Genomic DNA, 10,199 nt, shown 5'->3' with positions numbered 1-10,199 from the left:
TAGTCGCACAGTCCACAAGGCTGGATGTCTCAGTAGTCACAATCTGGCACTGAAGGTCTGACGAATTCCAAAAGATCAGCTAGTCTTCAGTCTACAGCAGCAAGACGAACTCACCAGTGAGAGAGAAGGCAAGCAAGAAGCCTGGAGTTCTCCTCTGCTTTGGCCTTTTATACCGGCTGCCATCAGAAGGTAACACCCACATTTAGGGTGTGTCTTCCAGCTTCAAATGATCCAGTCAAGAAGATCTCTCTCATTTCAGTTAATCCCAGATCCAGTCAAGTTGACATCCAGGATTAGCCATCACAGAAGCTTTAGACCATTTTTTCCTTGAATTTCTTTCTCATCTCTCATCTCCGTTGGGACTTCAGTTGCACCCAAATCCATTGACATTGTGCCTCATATGATGTCTTCACTTTGTGAAGTCTTGTTTCTGGTTTTCAGATTAATTTTTGTTGATTAGAAATTAACTTTGTCAAGATTGTGTAAGCATATTTAGTAATCTTTAAAGCTTCAGATACTGTATTTTCAGTTGGTTCTTTTTGTGGTTTCTTCTGAGCTTTCCTTTTTGTATATTCTTTTAAAAAATCTTTGTGTGTGTATGTATATGATGTATGTGATATACATGTATGCTTATGTGTGTGCTTGGGCATTCCACTGTATGTGCCTGTCTGTGTGTGTATGCATGTTTGTGTGTGCTGATCAGAGGACAACCATGGGTGTCGGTCCTCACCTCCACCTTGTTAAGAGATAGCATTTGTCTACTGCGCAAGCTGGTCCTCTAGCTTCTGGGGATTCTCCTATCTCTGCCTCCCATTCAATGTAGAAGTGCTGGGATTACAGACCTGCTATTATATTCAGCTTTACATGGGCTCAGGGGATTCGAACTCAAGTCCTCATGCTTGTATGGCAAGCACTTAACCACTGAGCCATCTCTCTAGCTCCCATTTGTGAATCTTTTATAAGCATATTTCTTTATAAAATATTTCATTACTTTTTATGTGTGTGAGTGTATTGCCAGCATATATGTAAGTGCACCTGTGTTGTGCAATACCTGCAGAGATCAGAAGAGGGCAGTGGAGCCCCTGGAACTGGAGTTACAGATGGTTGTTAGCCACTATGTGCGCATTGGGAACTAAACCCAGGTTTGCTCTTAACCACTTGTCATCACTCCAGCATCCCTCCCCACCTTTAAACAGATAGTTAACTTGACTCAACCTCCAGATTGTCTCTTGCAGGTCTTTCAAAAAGAACCTCATTTAAAAAAATATATTTCGTTATTTTTATTTTATGTGTATGAGTGTGTTGTCTGCATGTATGTGAGTGCACCCGTGTCGTACAATGCTGCAGAGGTCAGAAGAGGGCTTTGGATTCCCCTGGAACTGGAGTTAAGGATGGTTTTTAGCCTCCATGTGGGTGCTGGGAATTGAACCTGGGTCCTCTGCAAGAGTAGTCAGTCCTCTTAACTGCTGAGCCATCTCTCCAGCCCCCAAGAACCTCATTTTTTTTAGTGTGATGATTCTTTAAAAATGATGGACTAATTCTGGAAAAATGTGTGAAATATTGTCTTTCTTTGGTTTAATAAAAATATTTTTTTAAAAATGCTGGGCTAAAGTTTCTGCCCTTCCCCCACCCCTAAGAATAGTTTGGTTTTTCTAGGGTTGACAGTTGGCACTAGATGTTTCCAGAGTTCTGTGTCACCTGAGCCTCACATGTTTTATCCACTCATCTCGTCATCTCTGCATGTAGCTGCCTCCGAATTCAGGAGCTGGCTTCTGCCTTGGAACAGCCAAGAGCATGTCCACTTTTGTGTTCTCTTTCATTGTTCAGGAGCTTGCATTTCTAAGCCGCATCTAATTGCCCTACTGGAGCAAGGGAAAGAACCTTGGGATGTGAAGAGCAAGGTGAGAAGAAGACCACTACAAGGTGAGAATGGAGAACCCTGGGGGGTCCTTTCTAGAGTGAGGTTCAGCCATCTGCAGAGTGCTTACCTCCTCACCCAGGTTTCCCAGAAGCTCCTTCTATCCTTACAGGCCTGGGGTAACCTGAAGCTTCACCCTTAGCCTCAGTTCCCTTCTGTTTCCATCCCATCTCTTCTCCTTCCCTCTTGTCTCTACCATAAGCTACTCTGCAAGAACAGTGTCCTGGTTTCATTCCCATTGCTGTGATCAAATGCCCTGACACGAGCAGCTTTAAGGGACAGAGGGTTCATTTTATCACACAGTTCTACATGACAGGCTGTCCTTGTGGGGAAGTCACAGTGGTTTGAGCTTGAGGGGATGGTCACAGAGTGGAGACAGAATGAATGCATGCATGCATGCTCGGTGCGCCAACCCCTGCCCCCAGCCTTCTCCAACCATGGTCCAGGGCCCCAAACTGGATGGTGCTGCCCACTTTCAGGCTGTGTCTTCACTCATGCCTTCAGGTGTCAAGACATGCCCACAGGCCAGCATGATCCAGACAGTCCCTCATCAAGACATTCTTCCCAAGTGACTCTAGGCTCTGTCAAGTGGACACTGAAAACTCACCATCACAGAGAACAAAAAACCCTATTAACTGGCCTAAGTGACAGTTTTCTTAGTTGCCGAAAGGAAGAGAATGAATGGGTAATTCCCTTGATACACATCCCAAGAAGTATGAGAAGCAGAGTTTGATGTGCTGAACACAAGGATAGGCCATGGGAACACCATTTCTGACTATGAAAAGTTAACCAAAAGGTCGCTGCTGAATCCCAGGGAAGTCACAAAGTACAGTGTGTGTGTGGTCACTGGGGATCTCCAGAGAGTTCTGAGCTGCAGTAGTAAATGGATAATATTGGTATTTAAACTAATTTAACCTAAGTATACACACAAATCAAAAGTGGGACACATTGCAGAACAAATCCCATTACCATTGCAGACCTCCCAGGCCCTCACGTTCCACACTTAGTCTCCCTAATCTGTGTTTACTGCCTCCCCTCCCATTCCTCTTGTGCTTGTGTTACTTTGTTACTGTGACAAAGTGCCTGCTACAAACAGCTTAATCAAGAAAGGACTTATTTTTGGTTCCTAATTTCAGGGGTTTACATCTATGGCCAGCTGACTCCATTGCCTGTGGGTCAGCAGGCAGTACACAAACATGGAGAAAGGGCCTGGTGGAGGAAAGCGGTGGCCTCGTGGCAGCCAGGAAGCAAAGAGAAGCCTGGCTGTCCCCGTGAATCCCTCCTTGTGCTTCTTTCATTACATCCCATCTAGTGGACTGGATAATGCCACCCATGTTCAGAGATGGCGTTACCTTCTTGGCTAGGCAGTTTGGCAAATCTCTCAGCTACACCAGAAGTATGCCTTGCTAGGATCTTATTTTCCATCTAATCAGGTTGACGGTCAAGGTCAACTGTCTTGTTCTCTGGGACCTCCTTGCACATTTTCCAACTGAGATACCTGTATGAGATTGTGTGATACTTTTAAATAGTTTTGAATCACCTCATTTAGATGTTGCTTTTGTTAATGGGATATGATAAAGAAAACATTGGGTTTTTTTTAACCTCTTTCAGATGGGGAATCTGAACACAAGACACAACAATTATCTCCAAAGCAATTTGTGTATGATGATGTGTCAGTGGAGAAAATTCCAAGTGTTGGTCTTGAGCGTCCCACTTGTGGAAAAAAGTGGAAATGTAAAAACATTTTTGAGAAGCAGGTGGCAAGTCAAGAGACACTTAGCAGAAAAGAAACAGCTACTCACACAGAAACTCTCACTAAAGACATAGGCTACAAATACACCAAATCTTCAAAATCTGTCCTTCTGGACAATGCAGAAGAGAAAATTTATAGTCCCAAGTCTGACAAGAAAAGCTTCTCCAAAAATTCCAAAGTACGGAAATACAAGAAAGTCTGGGCAGGAAAGAAGGTTTTTAAATGTACTGAATGTGAGAAAACCTTTACCCACAGTTCCTCTGTTACTGTTCATCAGAGAATTCATACTGGTGAAAAACCATATAAATGTAAGGTCTGTGGAAAAGCCTTCAAGCAGAGTCATCACCTTGCTCAACATCATACAACACACACCCATGAGAAACTCTTTGAGTGTAAGGAATGTAAGAAAGCCTTCAGCCAGAATTCATACCTTATTGTACATCAAAGAATTCATACTGGAGAGAAACCCTATAAATGCAAGGAGTGTACAAAATCCTTCAGGCAGCCTGCGCACCTGGCTCAGCATCAGAGAATTCACACTGGGGAGAAACCTTATGAATGTAAGGAATGTGGGAAGGCTTTCAGGGATAGCTCCACTTTTGCTCAACATCAGAGGTGTCACAATGACAAACGACCCTTTCAGTGTGTGGAGTGTGGCCAAGCCTTCAGGTATAACATGTCCCTTACCCGTCACTTCAGGCATTATCATACTGGAGAGAAGCCATTTGATTGTACTGATTGTGGTAAAGTCTTCAGTGTCCACATAGGACTTACTTTGCACAGGAGAATTCATACTGGAGAGAAACCCTACAAATGTAATGTGTGTGGAAAAGCATTCCGCAGCGGTTCATCCCTGACAGTACATCAGAGAATCCACACAGGAGAGAAACCTTATAAATGTGATGTTTGTGGGAAAGCTTTCAGCCACAGCATGTCACTCACTGGACATCAAAGAGTACATTCAGGAGAGAAGCCTTACAAGTGTAAGGAATGTGGGAAAGACTTTAGGCAGAGTATACATCTTGTTGTTCATTCAAGAATTCACACTGGAGAAAAGCCCTATGAATGTAAACAGTGTGGGAGAGCTTTTAGAGAAAGTTCACAGCTGACTACACATCAGAGAAACCATACAGGGGAGAGGCCTTTTGAATGTAAGGACTGTGGGAAGTCTTTCAAAAGAAATACCTATCTTGCCAGACATCAGAAAATTCACACAGGAGACAAACCTCATGAATGTAACGAATGTGGTAAAACCTTCACTCATACTGCGTATCTCATAAGACATATGAGAGTTCATACTGGAGAGAAACCTTACAAATGCACTGAGTGTGGAAAGGCATTTGGTGATGGCTCATCCCGTGCGCAGCATCAGAGACTTCACACGGGCCAAAGGCCCTATGCATGTGATACATGTGGAAAGGCATTCAGAACAAAGTCATCCCTTACTAGTCACCAAAGACGTCATACTGGAAAGAAACCTTAAACTGTAGCCCATGTGTGGCAGTCCTTTAACCACTGTCAAGCCCTTAGCATTCATCAGAGAATTTAGCCTAAAGACAAACACAAGAATATAAGGAATACAGAAGACCTTTCAGCCCGATGGTTTACCTTAGTGTGTGGAAGAATTCTCACAGGTAAGAAAGCTCTTCAGAGGATAAGGAGTGTGGCGAAGTCTTCAGGCAAGAAAGACACACATTGTTCACTGTGAGTTCCTGCTTCAGAATCCTCAGGCATTCCTCACGCTTGGTCACCACATCCTCTGGATATATCTAAATATACTTGGAATGCATCCACATATTTCTGTTTCCATCAGCCTTCTCCAAAACACAATGATTTCACTTGGACTTTTCCTAACGTCTGTAAATGGTCTCTTCTACCCTTTTTTGCACCCCTCAAGTTTATTGGAATCTTTTAAAAATGCAAATGTAATTGTGTCATTGTCCTAAGTGTCATAGTTGATGCATATGAAATGTTTAGCATCATGATTAACCATATTCATTTCTTAAGTTTCTAACAGTTGGAAGACACAGCAGTACACAGCACAGAAGTCGAACATGACCGGGAGAGAGATGGGACATCCCTGAGCCAATGCCTTTATTGGGTCTTGGGGTGCAGGTTTCCTTTATTGAGCTGAAATAAGCAGGCCTGAGTTCTGGGAGGTCATTTCAGGCCTGAGATGTGATTATGGTGGCATGTCCGCACTACGTATCTACAGTGGGAGTCTGGATGGTCTATTCAAAGGAAATGGTAGGAGCAGGGCACCTGGCGGATGGCCAAGAGAAATGCTTCTGAGTCCTTGCGCTTGGCACCAGCTTGGGCCATTTGTGGAGGGCATGGGTGTGTTGAGGGTCACTGAGCCTTGCTTCCAGCACGGGGAAGTTAAATCTTAAAATAGACACCAAGGGAACACAAAGTTAGAGGACCTCACCTCAAAGACACATAAGAAGTACTTGGAAAATGTGTTAGAGCAATGTTCTTAGTTCTAAACCAGAAATTCTGGAAATCAGTATATGAGTTAAGTGATGGTAACAATTTGGAACAAAGTGTCTTCAGGTGGGTAATTTGTGTTTAAGTGTTTAGCTTAAAGTTGGACAACATAGCAGCTTTCTTATTAAGACTGTTCCCTTATTGGTAAATAAATTAGATGCAGTCTGACAAATAGAACCTATTTTAGGAAGTGGCTGGAACTTTGGATAGACTGGAACAAAAGAATTAGAATTAGCTGGGAAAAAATATATGCATGACTGTATATAGTCAAAGCAAAAGAAAAAACCCAAACCATTTCTAATATTTATTAGCAAGCCCCTGGCACGTACCAGGAGCTTACTGGTCAACCGTTCAAAAAACTGAGCTCCAGGCTCATGACAGACCTGTCTCAAAAAAAATAGAGATGGCGAAAGGAAGACCCTAATACTGTGTGCCAGCTTCAACATGTGCACACATGGGTGAGTGCACCCACAAAGACGTGCACAACTGAATACACATACAAATAAAACATTTTTTTAAAAAACATTTTATTTTTATGTGTATGAGTATATTGCCTGCATGCGTGTAAGTGCACCCATGTTGTACAGTGCCCTCAGAGGTGAGAAGATGGCATCAGATCTCCTGATCTGATAGAAGGTTGTTAGCCACCATGTGAGTGCTAGGAACTGAACCTGGGTCCTCTGCAAGAGCAGCCAGTGCTCTTACCCACTGAGCAATCTCTCCAGCCCCTAAATAATTTTTTAAAAAGGATTGTAGGCAACATGAGTACATACTGAAGAAAGGAAGGTGGGAACCCCAGCTTCCAGTGTGGGTGTTCCAGAGGAGGATGGGTGCCATCTCATAGTACGCTCTGAAGGACTGTACGCTATCCTCTCCTTGCTCTAAGACCATTCTTTTTCCCCAATGCACACTCTATTGTAGGAGTTTAATTCTGCAGATGGTATTTTCAGAAGCCTTTGTCAATTGGTTTCTGTAAGTGTCATTCCCTGGGAGGCAAGAGCAAAGATTGGAGAGGAAGAGTTGGGGAGAAGCCGGGGTATTTCACTTCCAGTCAGCTCTAGGTGCTGATGCTGCTAATGGTATGTCTCTGTCACTTCCCCCACATACTCCTTTAGTCCCTGCTCCTGCCTGGGAAGTGCCTAGGACTTTAGCTCCTCTAGGGAGCCCTGGATCCTGGTTGGTGGTAATGGTTCTAAAGTATTGAGATAATGTGATTTAGCCTATTAAATGTGGTGTATTGCAAAACCAGAGTGAAACTACATTGGTGTTTTCAATGTTGAACTAGTGTTGTATTGATGAATGAATTCCACGTGGTTATGAAGTGTACAGTGGAGCAGCCTTAATTTGAATATCAGAAATCCAAAACACTCCAAAGTCTGAAACTTTTTGAATGTTGGTATGATACAAGTGGAAAATTCCACCACTGATCTCATGTAATAGGTTGTAGTCAAAACACTTGCCTCTGCCTCCCTCTCTCTCTCCCTCCCTCCCTCCCTCCCTCTCCTCCCTCCCTTCCTTATTGTTTTTTTTTTAAGTCTGTTTCTTGGGCAATATGGCTACAGAAGTATTAATTTTATTTATATTTTCATTGATTTTTTCCTCTCAACATTCTGTTTGGAATCTAATTGATCTCATCTGTTTTTTTTTTCTCTTTCCAGCTTTTGATTTACTTTGATTTTCTTTCTCTAGTTCTTATTTTTATTTATTTATTTTCTTTTACGTGCATGAGTGTTTTGCCTGTATGTATGTAAGTGCACCCATATCATGCAATGCCCATGGAGGCCCAAAGAGGGCATCAGGTCCCCTGGAAATAGAGTTACAGACAGTTGATAGCTGCAATATGTGTGCTGGGAACCAAGCCTGGGTCCTCTATAAGAGCAGCCAGTGCTCTTAGCCCCTGAGCCAGCCCTCTAGATCTTAGATTTTATTTTTAAGATGGAAGCTTCCTTTTGAACATCCATATTTTGAAATGTGTACGTTGAATGCTGTTTTTCCTGAAACATTGCTTTAGTTTCCAGTCACACATCTGAATGTATATTTTCATTTTCACTTATTTAAAAATATTTTCAGTCATAATTATTTAATCTTCAAAAATAGAAATATCTACTTGGCTTATTTCTTTCAGGTTAGAAGGGATCACATGAAACTTCTATAGGTATCATCTAATTCTTTCTTTCAAAGATTTTTAAATATTTCCTTGAGATGTGTTCTTTGACTCTGTAGTTAGAGTTGTGTTGTTTAATTCCCAAATATTTTGGAAGTTTGTGTAAATCTTTGCTTGTGTTGTATGTTTGTTCACTATCTGACAACCAAGAATGTGACATGCTTACTTTGTGCTGTCCATTATGTTTTACCCAGAAGTACACGTTATATCGTGAAATATACTTCCTTTTAACAGATTCCTTCAAAATGTGTGTTCTGAAGCTAGCAGTGGATGTGGGGCAGATTAGAGAAACAGCCTTCCCTGTGAGACTGAACTGTGTTCCGGGGAGGACACTGACCTTGTCCATGCTGATGCCCGAGTCTCAAGGCTCTCCTCGGGTTGCTCTGAGGCGGGAAGTCTTCTTAAACTATGAGATCCTGAGTCCTGAGAAAAGGGAGACCAATCAACAGGCAGGAGACTGGCTGTCTGGGCCCGGGTGAAAGTGTGGCGGTCCCTGTACCTGTGGTGGTGTCTGCAGTAACAGCAATTGCCACGGGTGCTCTTGCCATTGAGGTGGTCTCCTGAGCGACAAGCCCTGAGCTCTGGGAGGGAGGAGACGTCACCTATATATGGACATAAACGATATACACCAGCTAATATAAGTGTTAGGAAGGGGGTTTTAAAAGAGAACGAGAAAGGTCATTGCAGCTGTGACTGGGCAGTCTTCTCTGAGGCAGAGAAGCCTCAAAAAGGAGCAGCCCACAGCCCTACATGCAACGTTTACATCACCCCTCACCCCAGGGCTCGGGGAACACCACTGAAAAGGGAGCGCAAAGAATATCAGAAGCTGAGGGTGGGGAAGAGTGCTGTGAGACGGTGTTTTCTGGCCACCACGTGGTGGTTGTGCTCATGAACAGCAGCTATGGTTACCTGGATACACAAGGTCAAACTAGTCAATAGACCAACCAGCATGGAGAGGGGAGAGGTTCATGAGGCTCCGGCTGCGCTAAGGAGATAGTCCTGATTGTTGGGAGAGTCATTTTCCTTCCTGGGTGTGGACTGTGGTAGGCTGCCCATGCCTCAGTGGATGGTCCTGCATGTGAACTGTGGTAGGCTGCTTGTGCCTCAGTGGATGATCCTGCACCCATCCACATGCAGGCAGCTCTAATTGGCCTCGGTTATATATATTTTTTTAAATTAAGGTGGGAGAGGAAGTATGGGGGGAGTGGAAGAGATTTGAGTTGGATAGATCAAGATCCTTTGTATACATTTATGAAACTGTAAAGAATAATTTTAAAAAACAACAACAACAAAAAAAAAAAAACAGTGGCCCGATTGAAGTCTGAAGCAAGACTTGAACACCTAGGCTGTAATAGAAACTATGGGCATTAGAGCTAAGGAAATCTAGGGACGGCAGAGGATGCAAAACTCAGATCCACAAGCATCCCCAGCCACCAAATATCCCCGTATCCCCATCAGAACCGCTGTGGACCTCCCGAGGCCCAGAGTGGCCCTAGTTCAACTTCCCTGGGGAAGACAGGCCAGGTAGATAGGGCTCAGCTCTCTAGTTTTTCTTAACCACTAAGGCGTCCTAGCCACTTCGCTTACTTCGAGTCCCAGAAACCTCTAGGGAACGGTTTCGTACCTCCGAGACGGCCTGTGTTTCTGGCTAGACCCAGGGCAGCTTCTGCCGGGGAGATCTTAAGAGGACCTGGGAGCAACCAGCACCTGGAGGGGTCGTGCGGGGTGGTGGTGGGGGATGCACGGCGGCGATGGACCGAGCCCCACTCCGGACTACACTTCCCGGCGGACCTTGCGCGCAAGCCTACTTCCGGTGGTCGGGTCGAATTGTGGGAGGGGGGGGTCTGTCAGGGCCGGGTTAGGCCAGGTGGAGGCGG

General features: G+C 44.0%; 1 protein-coding gene and 1 long non-coding RNA gene across 2 annotated transcripts in view; one reads left to right on the top strand and one right to left on the bottom strand.

Moving 5' to 3' along the window:
* The window catches only part of LOC103744786 (zinc finger protein 471), a 22,591-nt gene extending 16,996 nt beyond the window's left edge, over window positions 1-5,595 (top strand). Inside the window, exons 5-6 of the mRNA XM_029570181.1 lie at window positions 1,828-1,923; window positions 3,530-5,595. Of these exons, the coding sequence (XP_029426041.1) occupies window positions 1,828-1,923; window positions 3,530-5,154 (1,721 nt within the window). The 3' untranslated portion in view covers window positions 5,155-5,595. The remainder of the gene's footprint in view (window positions 1-1,827; window positions 1,924-3,529) is intronic.
* Window positions 5,596-5,731: 136 nt separating this feature from the next.
* Window positions 5,732-10,090, bottom strand: LOC115072616. The gene is made up of 4 exons (XR_003851655.1): window positions 9,947-10,090; window positions 8,822-8,924; window positions 8,660-8,745; window positions 5,732-6,056 (listed from the first exon to the last, which is right to left on the bottom strand). It is a non-coding gene; the product is annotated as an uncharacterized LOC115072616 (long non-coding RNA).
* Window positions 10,091-10,199: the final 109 nt, after the last annotated feature.

This window comes from Nannospalax galili, unplaced genomic scaffold, assembly GCF_000622305.1.
Source record: "Nannospalax galili isolate Female #2095 unplaced genomic scaffold, S.galili_v1.0 scaffold842, whole genome shotgun sequence".
NCBI classification, from domain to species: Eukaryota; Metazoa; Chordata; class Mammalia; order Rodentia; family Spalacidae; genus Nannospalax; species Nannospalax galili.
Note: the sequence above shows the minus strand (reverse complement) of the source record. Positions and strands in the feature narration are given on the sequence as shown.